We start from the raw sequence: 24,757 nt of genomic DNA, 5'->3' as shown, positions 1-24,757 counted from the left end.
AGGGAGGGGAAGTGCGCCAAAATACACGTTTTTAATTACGAGGTTTACTATTTGTCCGCTAGAGTGCAGTGCTGCATGGATGGAAGCAGCTCTCTTGCTTTCAGGAAGTTATAAGGTCTAAACAGTAAACAGAAAGATCGGGTTGCAAGTTTTTTTTTATGACAGCTACAATATTCTGTAATGTACCATCACAATCTGACGTAATGATATTTTTGATGGGAGGGTGCCAGAAATTTTTTGCACCGTCTGTACTTCCCACTTAGCAAAAAAAAAAAAAAATTCTTTCTATTTATATAATTTATGTCTTTGCTAGTTATCTTACTCCAAATCAACATGGAAGATGGTAAAAATTCATTAGGAATCATATTTTTGAGGATTAATATCTTTATTCATATATTAATTAATTATAAATCTCGTATATGGATATTTTAAATGGATGATTACAAATCTCACGGTGTCAGTGCTACTCGGAAATATAGGCCCATCATTGGACGGAAATTTTGGAATACCAATCTAAAATTTTGGCAGAATTGTCTGGACCTCTCTGCACCCCCTTTTAGATATCTATGTCTGTCTAAAATCTAGTTTAATCCAGATTTTACCAATTTTTATTCGTTTCAAATGCTCCAGCGCCAAAACAGCTTTGTTTTGATTGGTGCAGTTACCGACGCTACATATCAACGCGCGAGCATCTATATACTACACCAAGAAGCCGACGACAGCAGACCCAGATTTCCCAGCTCAGCAAAAAGTAGAAATTAGCTAGAAAAGCTGCATTAATAAGGAAAATCTAGTTTAATAGTTGAATAAATACCATCCAGAAAGCCACGGAGCCATAATTTACTAAATTTCAGAATAAAAAGCCGGACTGAAAAGCTGAAATAGGAAGTGTAAGTCATTGACGCCATGTTTTGCAGATATAATTAGTGATGGACAGGTTCTACTAAGGGAAGTGCATCAGTTTGTTAGTTGTCCTTAAAGATCCATAAACAGTTTCGGAAGAGTAGTGTTTCTCCCTTAAAATCTTTTATCCTGAAAATTATTCCTTTTAGGGTTACGTAAGGCCTGTCCCGGTGCCGTTTCTGTTCGTGTATTTAGTAACTGTGATTCTTTCTTACGTATTTAGAAGTAACATGGCGGTATTTAATTTCATTGTAGTTAGGATAGTGATCATAATCCATGTGTAAAGTTTCAAAAGGGCTCCTGTTTACTCCCAACTTGGGGGTACAGCTTCCAGCAGGGATGAGTTGAACGTATAGTTGTCATAAGGTTCTTTTCCTTCAGAAAAGGGGGCTATGTTTTTCAATAAATAGTTTGGGCATTAACTAAACAGTTTGAATTAAGAATGTGATTTAGTGAGTACAAGGGCCAATTAGCCCTGTTCCTTTCTTTCCCTTTCCTTTCGTATACCGATAGAGCCGATTTAATATGGTAAAATTTGGGCGTTGTTTATGTGAGTTAGTAGTAATGATTACTATGTGTTATAACATGTATTAATGTATTCTGTAATTATAGATGTGGCATGTTTGTGTTTGTAATGTAGTATTATTAGTAGCAATTGTAGTTGAGTGATGGAATAGTGTGTGAAATAATTAAGTGTGGACAGTGCATCATTTGCTATTCACATTTTTGTATTCGATTAATAACTAAACCCATCATACCGATTTATAGCAATATCAGGAAATGAGAGTAATATAGTATCAAAATTCCGTGTACAAGGTCACATTCAGTGGTTCAAGGGTTGATCGTATCGTTATTAGCCCCTAGTGTCAAAATTTAGTACTACCCATCATTCATACGTCGATACTCAAGCATTTTGTGATTTAGTTTCTATGAACTGACCTTTCTTTTTTGACTAAGCAAATATAATTCCTAGCCCATATGAACATACATTTAAGTAAAGTGATCCCAAGCCAAGGTTTTCCAAAAATTACAACATTCTACGTAGTCTAGAAATTAAAATATTTAAGTAAATAGACATTGCATATATTCTTAACAGAAGTCAGCTGATATGATGCTAGTCTTCTTTCTGAAATTACAATATTAAAATGTTTTTTTTTTTCGTGGCTGCAGAATATGACTTCGTGCTTTTCGTGACTTCATTATCGCAGTCAGAATTTCATAAAATTAAATAATATTATCGCAGATAATCTTACTTTCTGTGAACGAATATATATATATATATATATATATATATATATATATATATTAATGAAGCTGCGAAGTATTATGTAGTATTGTGTGTGTGGCAATAGAGTCTTGAGTTCGAGCGAGGTTTTGTGTAGTGATCGGAGCGAGAAATATTTGTAGTGATTTAAAGATTTTAAAATATTATAATAAAATGTGTATATAGTCTGGGTATAGATAGATGAGAGAGGGTGTTTATAAAATACTGCGTCGTAATAAATGAATAAAATGGTAATATAAATATTATATAAATATATTGTAGTAAAGAATATAAATGATAGGACACCCATATATATATATATATATATATATATATATATATATATATATATATATATATATATATATATATATATATATATGAGCCCAGTGTATACTTCGCCACGTGTTGGCCTATATATATATTAAATGTGTACGTGCTATATACATCTCGGGTTCTGACCCCTACGCCGGAACATCACGCGAACAGGAGGGCGATATATATGTTGGACTATGTTATTACTTCACAGTTAGTATGCTATAGCAGTAGTGTTTATCCATAAGAATCTCGTCTGACAGCAAGGGTAGCATCATATAAAAGCTGACTAGACTAATAATCAATTATGAAAAGACAATAGTTGTTGTAGAACTTGGGGCTGTAGTGAATTATGTTTCGGTCGGTTTCAAATAGAAAATCCTGCGACTTGAGATTTTTTTACGTCACCTATTTCTGGCTAACATACAGTGTTCGCAGAGGCGACGGGTCGGATAGATTTAAATAATCAAATTAACTGGTTACTGAAAACTTTCGTTTTTGTACCCAGGTATCGAACCCCCTCTCCCCTTGAATATTTTCATTTCTTTTCTTAGTTTTAAAACTAGATAGTTATAGAAATTAATCGACACCTTCAAGATTTGACACTCTTGCGAAGAGGAGCTACAGGTGAGTTTTGGCAAGTGGAAATCACCAGTACAAATTTCAGTTAATTTAATTTTTTTTTTAATTTTTGGTAAATCCACGATTAGGGTTTCTCTTACTTCATCGACTTTAATTTTCGTACTTTCCTCTCAACCTTTTTCATTTCGACGAGGTCGGATAGATTTTTTTGAAATTCTAAATTAAGAGACTACACCAACCTTCCGGTAGGGCCAGAGTCTCTAAGGACACAGCCGGATTACGGTGAGGGGGGATTTCCTTAAAGCTTCCGCCTTTTTGAAAATTTCCTTGAGGGCACGGACTCGCTGTGAGTTTGGAGACAACTTATTTTAGTCTACATATTTGGGTAGACCACCTTTTCGGCATGTCAAGAATATTTTGGCTATGGATTTGTTGAGAGTGAAATTCGACCCCTATCTTTGTAGGTTTAGTTATTCTCACTTGAGTCTTTGGCGCGCCATTCTTCTTCTTCTTTTCGTCTCCTCTATCTCTCCTTCTCCATTCTTCAAGATTTTTTTTAAATCTCAACCTGCCCCCGCAAAATTTGAACTTGTTAATTACCAATTACTTAACGTATAACTCTGATCTGAAATTACCAGCTGAAACATTGCGAGACACAATTCATGGATGAAGTATATAGTGACTGGGTTTTTCCATCATATTTTGACCCATTGCCGAAGTGAATAATGACTTCGTTCTTGACGACATTTCAATTACGTTCCTTCACCGTCGTCCTTCTGGGATTCTTTCTAAATTCATTGGTCGCTTTCCTTTCCTTTTGGTTTCGTAAATCTTGTAATAATGCTGGGCCCAAAATTAATATTGTGTTTAGTTTATCTCTTTATACATATATAATTAGGAATGTTCTATGTTACGTGCCTGCTTTACGTACTTTTTGGATTACTTCGAATTACATATGTGAAAACCACAAACTTCATAGACACGCGGTATAAGTAAAAAATTAATTAATTTTTTTCATATGTCGGAAGTTGTTTGTTCTTTGTACAATGTTGCAACCTTTTGAAGAATTATTGTTGGGGTCAATGTATTAAATGTGTGCGCTTTTAATATATATATATATAAATGTATACGTCGAAATGTAAATGTGTTTAATATGTGAATAAGATAGTAAAATAAAACGTAGAATATTAAATGGATTATATGGATATATGTAAGAGCGCTCGTGTCTACCCCGAACGTAAAGTGGTTGTCAGAGTTTCGAAGCAATTATCCGACGGATGTAAATATGTAGATTTTCTTCTAAGAATACCGCCGCGAAACTATACAAATTTTTCCCATTGTTCTGAATAGATGTAATTAGCAATCTTCTGTGGAATTATTGTCGATGGCATGTGTTTTGAAATAACGGCAGGCCTAAAACGTAACTCAAACCATAATGAATATTATCCTTGAGTGACTAACTCGAAAATTCTTTTGGAAAATGTACCCTGAATTCCCCCTTACCTATATATATATATATATATATATATATATATATATATATATATATATATATATATATATATATATATACTAGAACCTAACCAGTGGTTTCCTTAATATAAATCATCATAATCCTTACACCTGTGAAATATCGTCTCAAATCTGAACACTATACACAAAAGTTACACGTGATAACTGAAAGGTGTTATGAGGTGTCCCAGTGACGAACAAGTAACCTGAAATTGATCAAATAATGAAGTCGTAAATGGACTGACACAAGGGGAAAACATCCTCTGACCAAATTTTGTCTTTGGAAGTCCCTAGGTGGGAAAACTGTTCAGCATGCGAGTGCATCTACAAACTATTAGTTCATATGTGCTCAATAAATGATTATTATGAATATATCTGTATATATGTATAAATATAAACGAAACTAAATGGAGTGAAATGTTTGGACACTATGAATAGTGCATTACTAATGATTTCGAACGCTCAGATTCGATATACGCAACAGGTCGTATAAGAACTTTTAGAATGTCTTGATGTGAGATATAGACTCATAATTTTCCACTATATTGAAAGGTTTTTTTCCTTCCTCTTCGTTCAATTTTCTTTTAATGTAAAATGAATGTCTTCTTTGCTTATGTCATGAATTATAAATTTGATTTAGCATGCCTAACAGAGATATATGTAATTATATTAATTTTGTTATCTTTCCTTTTGTCAATGTGATTAAATATATAAAGCTAAATTCAAAGTAATGCCATTTGATTGTTTTGACTGATGAAGATATAATGCTATGTATTCTGTTGAAGTATAACTAAGAACTAGTCCTTTCAATAATTTTTTAAAATTCTTTCTTCTTCGTAAATGTAATAAATGTTTGCGAAATCGTAGCTAAACATTGTTCGGCGTAAGCTCTAAACTACGATAAACAAAGCCACGTAAATCCAAATCTCGCTGATTTGCTGTTGTCCTAACGACGCTTGTACTCCTCCGCAAAATAGTTCATGTGATTGGATTATTACTTTCAGTATGAAGTTCCATATAAAACTGCTATATTATTATAAATGACAAAAATATAATACAGATTATCTAATAATAATGCAATCGAGTGTGGCTAATGAAACAATAGAAATAAACTCTAAGCATGCGCAGTAATTCTGGCGCCAACTCAACTGTGGATGGGTGTTCTGCTTTTAAAGTCTGAAAGATGGCTGGCATGAATCCCGGTTCCGCGAGTGTTATGGTGAAACATGAACAAGGCAAACCTATATTTACTAAGCAACAATTGTTTACCAGCGAAATTCAAATATCTATCTATCTATCTATCTATCTATCTGTCTATATATATATATATATAAAATCTTTTGAGTTTCTTTCTTTCTTTTCCGCTGCTGCTGTAAGTATCTGGACAACACGAGACAGTATTGTCAAAATGCACGTATGTAAGTTGCACCTCACCGTGGGGAGTGGGAGTGATACATCACTAGCCAATCGTATTTGTGACAAGCGGAAGGATACAAATATTTTGTTTATCGGAGTTTAGTGCTTACGCTGAACAATGTATAGATGGTTTTCTTTAATGATATATTCTAACCCCATACACTGTCCTGTGTGAATGACTATGTGTCTGTATGATAAATTTAGTTTTTAAGTTGTAGTAGTGATACTGTTTAGTTGTATTAACATTTATAATATATGTGTCATGATTTATGATATATATTAGAGTTAATAACCAAGGTCATGTAGGACCGATACTAACTGATTTAAATCGGCACTAGGAGAGAAACCAAAATAGCAGGATGAGCCTGAACACGACGTCTTCTGTCAGAGAAATTGAAATTCCTATTGATGCAATACATAAATATATGAAGTTGATAGCTTTGATTTTTTTCCCCTTTCTTCGGCTAATTCATATGTGTGGTCGATCTCAGATTATGGAGTTTAGAGAGTGGATAGTTAATATTTACCATTCAGGATTACCTTACAACCAATTAAATTCCATTTTCATCTAGCTTGGGCTGGGTTTGGGCAACTCCCTCTTGTGCAGTCGCCTGGACCCAGGTCAGGCTCGTATGTACGGACATGTATCTAATTCCGGATCACTTCAGAATTGATCCTTCGTTAATAACCATTCAAGTTCATTACTATATTTCCTGAATTATCCAGTAATTCTTTCTCTTTCAATCCTTTATCTTTTTCATTCTTTCTCTTTTTCTCTTCTTCCCTGCCTCCCTCTGCTACTCTTCTTTCTCACTCTTCTTTTTCCTATCACTAACAAAACTGAAAGCAGGGTCGTGACGGTTAGTAGTCGCTAGCTGCACTGTAAATGAGTTGTTTCGATAGTTTTTCTTTTCTTCGGAAGTCCGATATGGAATGATTAACTCGAAAATGAACATAGACAGAAAGAATAATAATAAAAAAATCTATTCATGATTTCAATTATCCGATAGGAGAGTATTGTATTTTTTCCTTACTTCGGGCGACTCCTCCTTCCACCCACGAGTAAAAAAAAATACCCCGTTTACAATTCATTTAACGTGGCAATGTGGTCTTAGAGAGGTTTCCCAGTATGTTTTTTTTTAACTCTTACAGTGTTTGGGAATTTCGAAATATGTCTGTTATGGGAGGTGACTGCATTATAAAGGTGTCCGTTAGTAGATATTCTACTGTATTATGATAATAATATTTAGTGAAGTTTGTTGGATAACTGCGTCGTTTTAGCTCATTGACTTAGAGTATATAGTGATTTTCTCTGTTTTCTTTGAAATAGACTGAAAATTTTTAATGATTTGACTGACTTCCTTTTCTAATCTATTTAAATACTCCTTACATCTGAAAATTACTTTTCGATGTACAGGGCGTATCAAGAGTCCTTGACCATAGACGGGCTGCGTTAACAGTAAAAATGGGAACTTGCGGAAATAGGTAGTTTTCAATTTAAAATGTTGGAATTACTCGAATCGCATCAGTCGTTTTGACTCCACACTGGTAAGGTGTCCAAGGGTAAATGCAAAGGTAAGGTTGCCGGATCAGCCGACTGTTCCCTTTGGCTCTCATTAGACCAAGAATACAGTAAACTAACCACTGGTATGACAGCTCTTTGTGAGTCTCAGCCTCTTCAACGCCATCAGTTATTTACCAGCTGAACTATGTCCAGTATTGTGACTAATACGTAATCAGCGCACTGCGTTTCTCTGTCTTTAACATTCATATCAGGAGATTTTTGAACCTAGTGGCAGTCACATCTTTTATTCACGTGATTTTCCAATTTGTCTCACGACACTGGGTGGAAGCGTAGGCGCTTCTGGCGTGGGAGACCCGGGTTCGATTCCCGGCGGGAGTTCATGTGGTTCGGATACCACATTAATCAGTAGGTTCCAAATTATACAGCCTCGATGCTGACAGGGACGTTAAACTCAAAATCAACTCAACACTGGGTGGACGCCGAAAATGGAGAAGCATCTTCCAGGAATCGAACCCGGGACTACGCGGACGTGAATACAACGTTCTAACCTTCGTGTTCTTGGTTTCATCACTAAAGAACGCATGTTCCGCGTATCCTTAGGTCTACATTCCGTTTGAGCAGACCGGTGCGCTGGGAACATTACTTTTTCCATTTCACATTGGGCACCTTATGAGTGTGGAGCCCAAACGACTCGTGCGATTGGCAAAAATTCATTATTTTAGATTGAAATCCACCAATTTCCAACAAGTATCCTCTCTTTCCATTTTCCAGTATATTTACTCATAACAGAGTTAGCCTATGACCTCGGAATTTTGATGCACCCTGTATATAATTTTATTACTTAGTAATCACTTCCTAATTTTATTAATATTACATTTACATTCATTTTGGTAAAAGCAAGTGATATTTAATCAGATTTGAAAGAGATGTCAGTAAAATGACAAAAGCCTGGTTCATTTCAAAGAAAATACAAAAGCAAGCTATTTCCAGCGTGGGCTGAAAATAGAAAGGGCGTAGTATTCAATATCGTTAAACCTTTATCCTAGAACTAAACAAGGAAATAATCAAATCATTTGATTTTAGGAGACAGATTAACACAAAATTCTGATGTCCAAAAGGAAAATAGGAAAATATTTCAAATTGCATTAATAGAGCATTTTACGTTATACAATCTCTTTACAAATCCATGGTAACATAGCCTTTGGAATGAAAGAACATGCTTGAAAATTTATGTAAATTGTAATAATAATAATAATAATAATAATAATAATAATAATAATAATAATAATAATAATAATAATAATAATAATAATAATAAGTAAATGTATGTTTTAGACAGGGGAAGGAGGGAAGTGGCATTGGTAAGAATTTTTAAAAATTCAATGTGACTTCCCTCAAGGGCCGCTGCTGGTTGTGGATTAGAATCCACACCACATTTAAAAACATCAAATACAGTTATTTCTTAATACATATAAAATAGCGTATGTATGTGTGTATATTTATCATCAGAGACTATTACATAGAAAGCAATTACCCAAAGACATCAAATTTTGTGCACACATACATTTTCACCAGATCTATTCGAGTATGAATGTGTTTCTTCGATTTTCTACAAAAGGGAGGATTGAGAAGGGAGTCAAAATTTATACAAAGTACATACATGAACAATAGTGCCTCTGAGAAGGATAATTCAAATTACCCTAACGTGGTGGAAGTTACATACTTCACAGGTACTTAACTTTATTCCAGTTTAATTCTTTCTCGTTCTTCTTTCGTTCATAGAAATTGTCAAGGGACAAGAAACAAGATCCGAGTGAAATGTCCGTACCTTCCCTATTCGTTGAAGTCGTATAAAATTACACTTATTTTCACTCCATTTCCTAACATTATTAATTCTTAACAATGTTAGTTTTAGAACCTTGAAAACCTATGATTAATCTGTAGCTTAGTATATAAAAAATATTTTACCTTCCATAGTGTATTGAATTAGGTATATCTTTAAAAATAACAATTAATTAAAAAGGACCAAACAAATGGGTTTTCTACTGGTCTACCTTGCTGCTCTACCGGTTAGCAGGGTCCCGGGATCCCGGGTTCGATTCAGCATTACAATGGTTCGGTAGGTTTACGTCTCTAATAACTTCGGTGCTGAAAAGGAACGTGTAAGCTCATTAAATAACCACAGAAGCAAATGTAGAGAGTAGTTTCTATCAAATTTAAGTATATTTGGAACTTGAAAACTCATATACCAAGTTCACTTGGTACCAAAAGGAGACATATGACACACACTTCCCGAGACCCTGGCACCAGACAAATCATTACGATCACCCGCTACTTTTTGAATGAAGTATGAGGTTGCTCGAGCTTGAGACGTCCACAGTAGAACAAAGACAGGCCAGTGGTGGCTTCATTATGATTTGGGGAATATTTAGATGATCATCTATAGGCCTAATAGTGCGTGTGGAGGTTATCATGCTGGTTCCTACCTATCGGCAGGTCATTACTGATCCTAAGCATCCATTCACGTCTGCCATGTTTCGTAGTTTCAACAGGACAACAACACTCTTTGTCACAAAATCAATGTTGTGCTGCAGTGGTTCCAGGAGAATAGTGATGTTAATTTTTATTACTTCCATATCCTCCAAGCTCAACCGATCTTAACAACCCAGTTGAACACTTTTGGGACATGAATGAACGTCAGATCCGAGCTAATTTCCTGGAATTAAATGACTTCCAGGAATTAAATGACTTATATGTGCAAATGTGGCGCGCCATGTCTTCACTAACCTACAAGGCCTCTTTTGTTCCATGTCAAACTGGCGCAACACTGGGTCCTCAAAAGTTCTCGGAACTGTAGGAAAAAGTTTAGCCAATTGTGAGCATTCACCAATCGCTAATTTTCAAGATAATGAAGGAACTTTTCCGTCCATGGAAGAAAAAGACGTCAGAAATCGTAGCACAGACCAAAGATATGTGTGGGATATTTGCAAAGCAATCTCTGATGGTGAGTGCTTACCAAATCTTGCATCAAGAAGTCCTGGAAAATTAATCCCATGCAAGATGGATCACTACTATACCCTGGCCGGCGAACGATTATTTCTGACAGCTCAGCTCGCGAGGACGACTGAGAAGTGCGGTGTTGCCATGTGCTTCTCGCGCAAGGGAAGAATAGTCTGCTTCCTCGTTGAGGATGAGAGGGGGTGAGTGAAAGTTTGGCAATGTGCAGTGGTCACCATGGAGACGCGACAAGTTCTGAGCCTAAGGTTGGTTGATCTGCTGTCTTCTGGTCGCTTGCCGTGGCCTTGTGCAAAGCTGTCAGAAATCATCGTTCACCGGCCAGGGTATACTAATGTAGTGCTTAGAGTGTGCATAAACACTACTGACCCATCTTCGAACTTGAAGGAGCTTCTTACAATCACCATGAAAGTATATGCTCTGATGCGATTTTACTTTAAATGTAATCTTACTATCAAGGATACTCCTGTGAACTTGTATCGTATTATAGCCTTTTCACGGTACTCAAGCAATGAACTAACTGAAGCTCATTGTAGATAGGACAATTCAGCCAATGATTTCTTCGCGCAACCGGAGAATCTATGCTCGCCGATGATCGAAAGCATATTCGAACTTGTTCCGCGTTGAATTCTTGACGCAAGGTCAAAAGCTTAAACCAAACACCTCCTATAGGCAAATTCGGTATTCCAGTAATACACTTCATTGTCCATGATTACTTTGACCTAGTCAACTGGCAGGAACGTGAAGTAACTGAGCCACCCCTGATGAAACATTTGTCGGAGGAGGATCTACAGAAATGTGTAACAGGAAGTTAGTCTGTCCTTCTGCCTGTTTTCCACTTTCCATGTCAACCCAAGCAGTCGAGAGATGCATTAAAACTGTTACCGTAGCTTCGTCTGAAGTGTGTGGTGTTTTAGCTCGAGATGAATTAAGGGCAAGACTTTTGGATATGCCAAATCAATATAGTAAATCAAGTAAATCAATATTAAATGCTACCACTTAAATGCTACCAATTAAATTTGTCATTCATTCACGCACACGCACACACATACAGGACAGCGTATCGACATGGGTGAAAATAGTTACGAGTCCTCTCTCGTACTTTTAGACGAGCTATAATATCACATGTGTTATCGAAGCACCCTTTCTAGTGTCCATGAATTTAACTTAATTTCGTTTTCATATACACACATGAGCTTATGTTTACTAATTGTAACCGACACTTATTCTGTCAGTAGAAGTATTTATTGATACATTTTTCCCATTTCTGGGATTAAAAGAACGAAGTTTCGTCACTAGTATCACAGTGACTATGTTACTTATTCAGTCATGCCATTTATTATTCCATTCACTAACTTTAAATCACTATCACCTGATATCACCAGGTGCACACATTTATCGTTAGATTCACACAACGTATAAAGAAATGAGAATTTCCCAGGTTCAGAAGGATCTTCTGTTTGAGAGCACGATTAGTGAGGCTGCAACATTGGTCAAGTATGAGGATTTGTATAGGAGGGATGGAATCAAAATGTAATTTTACAGAAGGATTTCAGTTTACTAACTTGAGGATAGATTTAATAATACATTAGTTACGATGACCCACCTTAATCCAATGCTAAATGGAGTTAGTGTAATACAGATGATGTTAACTGATACATATGTTACTTAATAATATTACAAAGGTTGAAGAGAATATCTAACATGCGGCGGTATTTTCTAAAATTCACATTTTATATTCGTTGGATATTTCGGAACCATGGCAACCAATGACCATTCGGGTAAGGTACCAAGACCCTTTACATATATTTATTTACTCAATTCACCATTATATATTTTACTTTAATATTATATTTATATTCCACACGTATTTATATCTCGATATACATATACTCAATAATGATTTAAACTTTCAAATTAATAACCATGACAAATTAAAATTTTGGGTTGCAACACTCCACATAAGAGAATCCAAATATATCACAAATTTAACTAACTGACTGCACATGATAAAATTCATATTATGAAGCATTTTAATTAGACTAGTAGACATTTAATTCGCAGGGCAGGCACGTAAACACAGAATATGTATAGATATATCACTCTAAAATTGTTAATACTACTTTTGGGTCCAAACTACCATGACAACATTCACATTTATGGTAATCAAAGGAACCAAAAGTAGAAATAACTGATAAGCCAACGGAGAATGCTGAAGGGATAATTTTAAAGAAACGAAAGTAAAATTTAATCATATACAGAACCATCGGTCGCTATTGCAGTAGGTCGAAATATGATGGAAAAACGTTCCCTTAATATTCCATATCAACGAATACCTCCACGAATCGTGTGTCGCGACATCTCTTTCGGTAACTCCGTTCAAACGATATGCGTTAAATGGGTGATATATGTCAAGTTCAAAACTTGGGGGGCGAAAGGTTGAAAAATAAAAGAAAATCTTGAAGAGGAGAACAGAGGGATAGAGAAGAGCAAAGAAAAGCGGCGCGCCAAAAGTATAAGCTAGGACACTAAAACTACAAAGATAAGTGGTCGAATTTTTACATACAACAATCCACAGCCAAATATATTTTCATATGCCGAAAAAAAGGTGGCCTACTAAAATGCGTAGCCTAAGATAAATATCCCCAAGCCCACGAGCTAGTCTGTGTCCTGAGCAAGATTTCTACAAAGACAGTGGCTTTATGGAAATCTCACTTTGCGCCGTGTCCGGCCGAGACCTTGGAGACAGAGTAGCTTGTGGATTCGTGTGGTCTACTAATTTAGAATTTCTAAATAAAAATTTATCCGACCCCTCAGAAACCGAGAAGAGTTACGAGTAAAGTATAAAAAACTAGAATAAAATCAATAAAATAAAGTAAATCCTAACAGGGATTTGATAAAACTTTTTAAAAAGTAAATTTTATACTAGTAAGTTGTCTGTAAAACCTTACTAGTCGCTACCAGTTCGCAAGGGCGCTAACCTTGAGGCGTCAACTAATTTCAAAACACTATCTGTACTATAAGTAGACGAAATGAAAATTCTCGGACATTTGGTTTGTTTTTTTGGACATCCTGGTATGCTATAACGAAATTCTACTGTAATAAATTTTCTATATTATTCAACAATATCCATCTCGTCACATCTGCGAACAGTAATGAACCTAGCTTAAGCAGGTGACGTGGAAAAAATTCAAAGCTGCAGAGTTGCAAACGTAAGCTAAACGCGTATATTTGAAGTGTACAAATTTTGCAAACCGCAATTCTGTTCTTTAGTTAACTGGAAACTATCCGGAATCATTCGCTATATGACCACTATTCGTATCGTCAGGCCGGATGATCAGTTAGTATGTCCAACTACTATTAAATGTCAAGCCACAAATTGAAAATACAATCCATCCTTTCTCCACAACACACTCTCCTCACACAATAGTCTAACGTAATGATTAATGTACTAATGTATTTATTATTATATAAATACGATCAATGCCTTGTAGTAAAATTTCCAACTGGGCACATATATGCATATATACATATATAATATTTATATTATCATTTCTCACTTATATATTTATTCATTTTTCTATAATATCCCAGCCCCCGCCAAGCGAACTTTGTGGTGGACAAACACCGTGCTCGTGGGTTTTCTCGGGGTTCTCCCGTTTCCTCCCACTTTCTTCATTCCACCATTTCACTCATCTCTCATCATCGCCGTCTCCTTTAGCCTAAAACGGCATAACCGTGGGACGTAAAACTCAAAGATTTCATTTCATTTTTCATTTTTCTATAATGTCGATTTATTTTCAGACATCCTATACTCTACTATTATGCCCAAGATTGTTCAAAGCAGTCTTATTATATATTAAACCAAGTTACTATAGTACATTAAACAATGCGCGTGAGCTTGTATGAACTGACATTAGATTCTTCCAAAACAAACCACAGTATAGTTCACTTTACGGCTTCGAATTATTTTGTATGCAACGAAAATTCAATATCATTAACTACATGCAATTATATTTCGGAAAATGTCAACAATTCGATCGTTCACAGAAAACAACGGAGAGAGAGAATTTGAAACCGCAGCCTGACAACAAACTAAAGCCAAATAGATAAACTTGAGGTTAAGGGAAAAAGCAAAGTTTACTATTATTAATAATTCGATTACTGGACTATATAATGACTGTGTTTTTCAGAAACGTTCATTTACAATGTAATTTGTCCAAATGCCTATTCGTATGGGCCAGAACGAATATTTACTCATCAATAATTGCAAAAGAAGGATGTTTCATGTTAACCAGATCGTTAAGTCTCGGAGTAACAAAAACCTAGCGGCGAATAGTTCTCAGCCCGACACGAGATGGCATGAGTAGTACGAAAACTAACTTTGCACTATTAAATAAACTTTGTACTCTGTCATGGTTAAATATAAGCAATCTACTAAGTAATTACGGTACATGAATACTATGAATTTGCGTGGCGAATTGATTTATTCATTTAAACTGACCACAAATGATGACTAATTAAACAATACACTGTCCGCAAAGAAATGAATCATACTTTCACTCACACATCACTTCTACGGTCAACGTACTAAATTACACACACGCACACGGAAGATCCCACATGAACTAAGAAAACAAATATTAATACATATCACTACACATGTTAAATCATCTTATAACACAGGTCAACTATACATGAACCAAACAAATTACTGAACTTCACCATCCTAAACCGCTCTATGAACTATGAAAAAGAAACGAAATAATCAGAGCCCAATGGCCCTCCTATTAATTAAATCATGGTTTTCAAATTGCAGAATTACTTTCAATGCCCCGAAAAGGACATATTGAAACTACTAATGGTATGGGTCCCATTCCCGAAGGGAAAAGAACTCTTTTTAATTCTTTATTTAGCCCATAATGCGTTGGACGCTGTGATCAACTCAGGAAATAAGGGAGAGTCCCTATTCTAACTTACACTGACATTATGATAATAAATTTAACCACGAAGACATCTACACCTACCACCATGTTAATAAAAATAAGAAATAACTTTTACTACATACACAGACAATGGTTTATTAGGACAGGCCTATCGTAACATAACAGGAAAGTTTTGAGGATAATGGGAGTTATCAAGGGAAACACTAATCTTCAAACTGTTTTTGAAAAGATCACAAACTACGATGAATCCTGTCCATCACTATTAACGTTTATGAACATGGCATCCCTTGAGTTAAAGTCCATATCTCACTATTTGTTGACTGCACTGCAGAATACGCCTTTCTGCTTTCAACGAGTCTATTTAACTAATTTATACATTGTTACCTGATTTCTGGTGCTTATTACTGAAGAAAACCAAAATATTCCTGGAGCAAACTAAACGTGGTGATGCTCGATGCTTTTCCAAGTAGAGAATGACAAGAAACACACCTTAATACTAGAGCGTCGGAAATAGTTCCAATCAGAACAAAGAGTTTTGGCGGTGGAAAATATAAAGCGAATAGAAAATAGTAAAAAATGGATGAAACCGGATTTTGGGAGAATATTGGCATCTCAGAGGGACGAAGTGGGTCTAAATTATTCTGCCAAATATCAGATTGGTTGATAATTTCAAGAATTTCTGTTCAATTGCAGGTCCATGTTTTCGTATAGCATTAAGTGTATAATTTCAACACTCATCCATTTGAAATGCCCATATACAGGGTTTTCAATAAAATAATGTATAAATAAATATATTATTTCCCGAAATATAATTTCTATTAAATTATTCTAAAGCTCCCAGAATAATTTTGATTTGAATAAAGAACAATTGAATTTACCAAAATTATGTATTGAAAATTTACAGTACGCGGTGTGTTCGGAAAGTATAGGGTCCCTCCAAACAAAAAATTCATTACCTTTACTGTAATGGCACATTACAATCATCACTGTATCTGCCCAGCCGTGGATTAGCAGCAGCTCTGTGAAATTGTGGGCTGTACTATCCTAGTTTTCGATTGTTCCTATGTTGACGCTTACAGATCCATTACTGGTCGTAATTATGTCACCATTTCAGGTATCATGTGCAACCTAAAGTCCAGATCCTGTTTCCGAGCAATTACGTCATTTTTCAGGATGATAATGCGCTCAGTACGGAGTGGTCTTTTGGCCCACTCAATCGCCCGATCTAAATAAAATTGAATATGTATTGTCTGTTATGGAGACACGAATCCAACGCAGATTTCAGCCTCCATGACGTCTCACGAATCGTATAATATTCCATTTACTACCATACATGCGACTATGAGTCCATGCTACGACACATCAGAACTGTTGTGAGGACGAAAGTCGGCCCAATGCCCTATTAATCTGGCAAGCTACACATTTTCGGGTGTTACCATTTAATTGATAACTATCTGTATTACTTTGTTGGGCTGAAGCAGAAGTTGAGAAATAGGTAATCATGATAGTGAAAGAAAAGGTGAAATAAAAGCACTAACGCTTAAGGGAAGATATACCTCGAATCCTAGCGTAATGTTGAGTTTCTTCGTGTGTAAGCTGTTAACATAAGCGCCTTTGGCGTAGGAGACCCGGATTCGATTCCTGGCGGGAGCTCATGTGATTCAGATTCCACGTTAATCAGTAGGTCCTGTCTCATATAGCCTCGCTGCTGAGCGGGACGTTAAACTCAAAATCAATTCAACCTAGCGTAATGTCAATAACGCATAAATTCGTTTTATTTATTTACGAATACCTAATATGATTATGCCTTATGTGTGATAAATGTTGATCAGTTAACTAAAGGAGAGTTCAATAAAGCTCAAAATAGATCAATCGTAGATACTGTTGTTCAATTGTATAGTAGTAAATTGTCAACTATGTACATTTAGTTGGGCAAATGAGATTAACAACATTTCTCATTAAATTCATTTGTTTGAATTATTTAGACGGCGTGGTTTAATTTTTTAAATTACCTTTCTTTTATATTATGTTAGAAATATTCTTCAATTGCTGTATGTATGAAACAAGATTAATATACATAAAACAGAAGATCCTTATTGAGAGGGGAAAGAAGATGGACTAATGGGTCGGGCTCACATTGTACCCCATGGAAACATCCCTGGTTAATATATTAAACAACGATAGCGAATAATAATATGTAGGCTTAAAGAAAAAGAAGAAATTTCTATATTGTATTTGAGGGAGATTGATGACTTCAGAAATGTCGCAAGATATCTTGTAGGTAAGCTATAGTAATTAATGTGGTTTTACGTTAAGAAGGAACAATTCTTAGTTGTTATGGCTAGAATATAACAGCAGCAAGTCAATAGTTGTGTGAACCGAGAAACGAAAGTATCTGTTCTTTATTGATTTTTGGCCACAGAACGCGAAAATCACACTTAAAATTCTCTCCTAGTCCAATGTTCTGGGTAATTTAACGTTCTATATTTTGCATATAAACCTTTGGGACATTATAAGTACATGATTTGAAATTATTGTTTTACACGGTATAAAGAGTGGTTCTTGACACGTATTTGCTGCAAGTTCGACCTGGCAACGTTGTACGTTATCAACAGCTAGTGCAAGCGTCTCATGAGTCCCGTGAGGCAATGATTGCAAGTTGCAACTAGCTCCAGTTTACGTCTCTATTCGTATTCATGGCGTGCTTCAAGCAGTAGTTTGGTAGGCTGTTTGTGCTACTGGTGAACTAGCAGTTTGAAAGTAGTGAGTGAGGACATTATCGCTGTTGTACATATTGTTTTCATTACGAACTGTCAGTGATTAAAGGTAAGTGCAACAATGGATGTACAAAAAAGTTTCAAAAGTTTCATAGTTGTAACTTCTTAGCAACGGCACAATTTGTGAAAAATCCTAAAATTTGCTTTGTATTCCCATTAATGTTAAACAGTGTAACTTTTTGCAAGGTTGCTTAGGATCTACTGAAAGAGTAAAAAATAAGGTTTTATTTAACCTGGATGAACCCAATAACTTCAAAAATAAGGAAGTTATGGTAATTTAGTTCCATAATGCTGAGTGACGGAAAGTGAAATTGAAGCAAAATTCACATTTTTTTAAAAAAAAATCCCCGTCCCATTTTTCATCCAAAAAATCGAAAACAAAATCAATTTAACATAATTTCATTGGTATAAATGTATGAAAAAATTTTGAAGAGAATCTGAGACATTGAAGCACGGTCATGTTTTAAAATTAGGTGATTTGACATGGAGTGACCCTCCAGTGAATTGTGGATCTTTTAGTGACGAGGAAGGAGAGCGATTTCACCAGGACATTTGTGCGATGTAACAACATTACAAAGGAAAGTTGTCAGTTTCAATGTTAGCGGATTTCTGCTGGATGATTACAAGAGATGCTCCAGATGTTCCTCATAAGAAAGAAGCAAAGAGACGGCGTGTTTAAAACAGATACTTTAGGAAACTTATACCATACAGTTCTTGTCCTGTAGCGCTATATGCAAAATGTTAAGAGTGCTATTACACCGATAGTGTACCAGGAGGACGTTATATTTTTGATATACATATTCAGTGTCCAAACATTTATGAGTCAGCAAGTTTTATTTCCATAAGTATGTTAATGTTTGATACTTTTACCTTTACAGTTTCATTATCATAGCGTTATATGCAAAATATAATTTGTGTAATTAGTACTAAATCTGAATTCGGAAGACATATTTGTTGTGTTTTTCGTGTTCAGCGTCCAAAAATTTATAAGGGATGGATATTTCTATTTACGTAATTATTTCAAAGTTTAGTGACTTTTAGCTTTTCAATTTCATTGTAATAGCGTTATATGCAAAAGATAAATTATGCAATTACCACTAAATCTGAGCTAGGAGCATATTATTATTGTCATTTTATTGTTCAGCGTCCAAAAAAGTATAAAGAATGCCTATTTTATTTCTGTAATCATTTCAAAGTTTGGTAACTTTTACCTGTACAATTTCATTATAATAGCGTTATATGTAACATGTAAATTGTGTAATTACAAGTAAATCTTAGCCAGGAGCACATTTTTTATTGTCAGTTTCGTGTTCAGCGCCCCAAAATCAACAAAGGATGACCATTTACATTTCTGTAAAATATTCACTGTTGCATAGCATAACCATCTTCGTGGTGTTATTCATCCAATTTGCTAGCAGTTACATTTGCTAGATAGTACTTTCCTCCTTTACTTCAAGAACTTCGAATCGCTCAATTTTATGTGAAGTAACCACTTTCAGGTGGTTTACATTTTTGAAGAGAGGTGATGACACAATCTGAAGAGTATACGTACGTCAGGGGGGTGTCTGGTATTTCGATTTTCAAAAGTTGGTAACTCTACTCCCCAATATCAATAACCTAATTTGCACCTGCGGCAGGAGATGATGATCAGACCTACAAGCAGAAACTTTTCTTGGCCCCTCCATACCTCAATACAAAATGCTATAATTAATTCAAAAAACACAATTTAGATATTTGTAAGATAATTTTTGATGACTTAGCCCCCTTAACATATTCATGCCCCCCCTAAAACTTCTGTTGCTAGTTGTGGGCCTAATAATGATACTGGTCTACGAATGATACAAAGTTTTTTTATTCTTGTAAGTAGAGGCTTCTAGAACACACTATCCTATGTAATTATTTAGTTTTAACATTAATGTTACTATGTAATATAGAACGGAAACTAACCTGAATAGTTTGTGTTGCGTTTCTAACAAGGAAAATAATAACGGGAGAAATCGCTAAAACCATTACCAACAAAGCAATGGCCACACCTTGTTGTTTATCTGCGTCGCTGATATCCTCCGCAACTTGTTGGCTACAAATAAAACATAATTATATCAATTACTTACGTTAATAGACAATTTGTCTCGAATTATTTTAAAACTAGTTAAAAGTACATATATTGCAGGGATTGAAATGACAGGCGAAGCAAATGCCTTCTGTCTCGCAGATGAATAAAGAGAATTTTATGAAGGAAAAACAATTCAATAAATGTTAATGTTATCTTGACTTACACCGTACATCTACGTATGGACATTTTCCAGTGTTCCTGGCTGGAGAATTGTCTCATTACGTAAAAAAATAATAATCAGAATTCTCATAAAAGTAACTGGAATCACAAACGGGTAAGACGTCTCAGTGATAAAAACTTACAGCTCTGGAGTGTAAGTTCAAATACCGGTGATATGTCTGTAAAATGAAGAAATGATGAAGAAAGGTTGCTTAGTGTAGCACTAGTGTAGTGAATATAGACATTGAGGGCCTTATGCAGACTCGTTTTGACGTCTGATTAAGGCGATACTACGGGGTTGACTAACGGATGGTTATCAAAATAATATTCAGTGTCTTTGATTAGGACGTAGTATTTGACAAAGTTAATCACACGTGACTAATTAATCTAGAGCAGAGACTAATATTTTACCCACGGTATAGCGTGCGACACAACATTTCGTATTTCGTATTTCATGTATTTCCATTTTTACAGACTACGCATGCGCTTGTCTACTTTTCCGTAGTTGCCACATTTAATATATAAGTTAATCATACCCAAATCAACTTTTTAGTTGTACTCAAAGTTGACTCTGAATACCAAAAAGTGCTCTTCCTTAGTAAAGAGCTAGTATGCCAGTAACTAGTCTGTAACTAACCCTCGATTAACGAATTCTCTCTGAATACCGCCCTGAGGGTTTATAGCAATGGGCTATCTGTTATCTACTAGTCGTAACTACTGTTGATGGTACAAATGTTTTTTACAAATACTATGCTATAACATAAAATCTACGGTATGTATAAATTAATTGAATTACTAACCCTGGGGAGTACTCACATACAGAAGAAATTACATAAAAACAAGTATATATTAAATAATAACATGATTTTCCTCTTGGTAGAAACAAAATAACAATCGGCTGTTCCATACATCAATCCTCCCGCCAGCAGAAAAGGCATGATGGGTTTTAAATGTTTTGACAAAATAAAGAGTTTTATCCACTATTTTGTTGAGAAACCGCGTTAAAGTACCAAGTTAGGCCTACTCGGATTATTCCAAGAATAATCTTATTTCATACGACTACATCTGTGTACGAAGAGGTATAAAAAAGTTAGTGCCATCACCTAGAAGCTGACGAACTACGAACCTGCTCAGACACACATTTTATAGTTAAGTCCTTGTATGTTAACCATGCAAATTCTGGACTCCTTAGAGCATTTTTTTTTGTTTCTTGCAAGAAGATACGATGATTGATAAACTTGAGGCACGGAAGGTCATTAAGTTCATCCATTTTAAGGGGAAATTAGCAAAGCAGATCCACGAAGAGATAAAAGAAGCCTATGGGAATGAAAGTTCATCATATGAAATGGTATCCAAGTGGAAAAGTCAATTTCAAACTGGACATATGACCATCCCGGCCCCTCTTAGATCTGGAAGACTATCTTTCACTGATGATACCGCCTTGACGGAGAAGCTTTAGAAGATCATAATGGAAGACAGCAGGATAATCATTGAAAATGTTATGTGCGCAACATTATGAATTATAAGTCTGCCTAAAATACCATTCACAACCAGCTTCTTTTTCAGAAAGTGTCAGCACGATGGGTGTCGCGATTGCTCACACCTTTCCAGAAGAGAAATGTTGCATCGTTGTGAGGTGGAGGAAGAAGACTTTTAAGTCAGATTACTGACAATGGCTGAAAGTTAGTTTTGTCTTTATAACGCAGAAACAAAGGAAATGAGCAAACAAGGGAACACCCCTCTTCTCCTAACTCCTAAAAAAACACGAGTCTACTGTCAGCGTGATGCTTTCCACTTTCTGGGCCTGTGAAACAGTCATCATGACAGATTATTTACCACAGGAACAAACTATTACTAGTACCTATTATTCCCATGTCCTGATTAAGTTACGAGAGGATGTGAAGAAGAAACGTCATGGATTGGTCAAAAAATGAGTGCTACTGTTGGCAAACAATGCACCAACTCATTGCACCCATGCATTCATTATAAAGGCAGCGGCATTAGGGTATGAAATATTAGCTCACCCCATACTCACCGGACCGAGAACCGAGTGACTTCTTTCTTTTCCAGAAATGAAGCGTCCATTCCAAACTAAACTACATATTTTTTACAAAATAGGCTTATTAAAAGTGAAAAACCACTGTTAGTTTTCCGTAATTAGCTTATACTTAACACAATTGAGTCTGCTATTTTCCTGTTTTGAGTAAAATAAAAAAAAAGGTAATTTTGATAATTATGACGAAGCAGTCTGCGTTAGTTGCATGTATGAGCCCGTGGCACGTATGAGCACTACCACTAGGCCTATAGTTCGATAGCAAGCTAAATTACCAATGAGAATAGAGTAAGTCCAAGTGAGCGTAAGTTCAATGAGGAATGGGAACGAGATTAAGTTGAGCAACTCCAAGTCTTTAATGAGCTTGAGTTCAATGAGGAATGGGGGTGAGATTGAGCTAGCATGAGTGTCAATTAGGATAATGGGCCGGAGCTGAAGCGAATGTAAGTGTGAGCTAGTGTGAGCTTCATTTAGATTAGAAGTATTGTTCCTCTCAGGACCAAAAATAAGGACTTTTTGTCTCGCGTCAATTCTCAAGGATTTTTTCTAATCTCATCATGCTTCTCTGAAACCCCTTTTCTGGTCTTGTCTCGGTTTGTAAATTTATGTCCTAGTTTCCTTTTAAATTTTATGTAGAATTTATCAGAATCTTTTCGCGTCACGAGAAGTCCACGAAACGTGTGGCATATGTAAAGTCCAGAGTTTCACTCTCTATAATTTACAATATTGACTTTTACGTGCGATACTTACACATTTTTTTAGTATAAAAAGATGGGAATATTGTATTCAAATATTATTCGAATTTATTAATGTTTATGCGATATGATATGTTACAGACACACACACACACACACACACATATATATATATATATATATATATATATATATATATATATATATATATATATATACAATGGATTCTATGCAATTTCGCACTTCCTTCCTTATCGGATTAATCATTCTGCTGGTGTGTTGCATTTTCACACGGTCCACCTGCCAATCATGTGATTCACCCTGAAAACTCTTTCACTATAAGAGGAGGGAGGACACAGGTCAAGTATCAACTAAGTAAGAACAGAAAAGTAGCAAATACAAGTTTAGCAAAAATACTAGCTTCAAGTATTTTCCCCAATTGTACACCATACATGTAGATATAGAAGCCACATACATATTATAAGACAATGGTTATAACAGTCGCGTATGCATTGATGCCAGATAAAATAGAACGAACCTACAAGGAACTGTCTACATTTCTTAAAATATGGTTTGGCCAAAACGAATCTCTAGTGCTGAAAGTGGATTTTGAGCTCGTTGCAAACAATGTACTGCGTGCGGTGTTTCCTAATTCACAGTTTTCTGGCTGCTATTGCCATTTTAACCATAGCAACTGGTGGAAGTTTTTACGTCTCGTCGAAGGATACCTCCACAGTGAAGATGTACGTTATCAAGTTCGTACGTATAGCGCCTTAGCATTAATATCATCAAGCAGGATCGATGAAGGTTGGTTCATCGTCATGGAAGACTGTCCGGCTGACCAGAAAATCGAAGAGTTAAACGATTATTTTATTGAACAAAGGATGGATATTCCAAACATTCAGAGAAATACAGAACTGCAATGGCCAAAGATACAGAACAAACAATCCAGTGAAGGGTTAGTGCAATAAGTCAAACCACAGCATATCTAAGAGTACATCACACATCTTGAAACTTGGGAGTGTACTAAAAGAGGTACGACATCTAGTTTTCATGCTTTGGCGAAACAGGGCCTAAATTGCAATCCGGAGAAGCGTAGAAAATCTACTTACATTCAACTTCACCACAGATTGCAATTAGTCCTGGAGAAACTAGGAAATGACGTGAACTTTAAACAAATGCTTGAGAAGCTTGAGGCTAAGGATGAGCACGAGTCGAGCTAAAACTCGACACGAATTCAAGTCGAATTTCGAGTCGGGTCAAAGGTAATTTTCTCGAGTCGAGTTTGATAAAAAGCTCGCTCGCTCAGTTCGTTTTAACTCGTTTTGAAATCGTGACCTGATTAGACTGGAAAGTGAAACCATTAGATTTGAAGCAGTAATGGCGAATACTTTCAGTGCTGCTCACTAGAGGGGACACTGCTCCTATCTCGTTTCGTCGTGATAACGAGACGACAACAGATTTTTATAACGAGGCAACCTT

At 35.7% G+C, this 24,757-nt stretch overlaps 1 protein-coding gene across 2 annotated transcripts in view; it reads right to left on the bottom strand.

Annotated features, from left to right (window-relative positions):
* LOC145671668 (uncharacterized) overlaps nucleotides 1–24,757 on the bottom strand; it is a 1,096,828-nt gene that overhangs the window by 90,349 nt on the left and 981,722 nt on the right. For both annotated transcript variants that reach the window (XR_014128525.1, XM_081740866.1), the window contains exon 8: nucleotides 20,203–20,332. Coding sequence is in view for 1 of the 2 variants with exons in the window: in XM_081740866.1 (XP_081596992.1) it covers nucleotides 20,203–20,332 (130 nt within the window). In the remaining variant the exon portion in view is untranslated. The remainder of the gene's footprint in view (nucleotides 1–20,202; nucleotides 20,333–24,757) is intronic.

This window comes from Thermobia domestica, chromosome 15 (genome assembly GCF_964235325.1).
Source record: "Thermobia domestica chromosome 15, izTheDome1.hap1.1, whole genome shotgun sequence".
Taxonomy (NCBI): domain Eukaryota; kingdom Metazoa; phylum Arthropoda; class Insecta; order Zygentoma; family Lepismatidae; genus Thermobia; species Thermobia domestica.
Note: the sequence above shows the minus strand (reverse complement) of the source record. Positions and strands in the feature narration are given on the sequence as shown.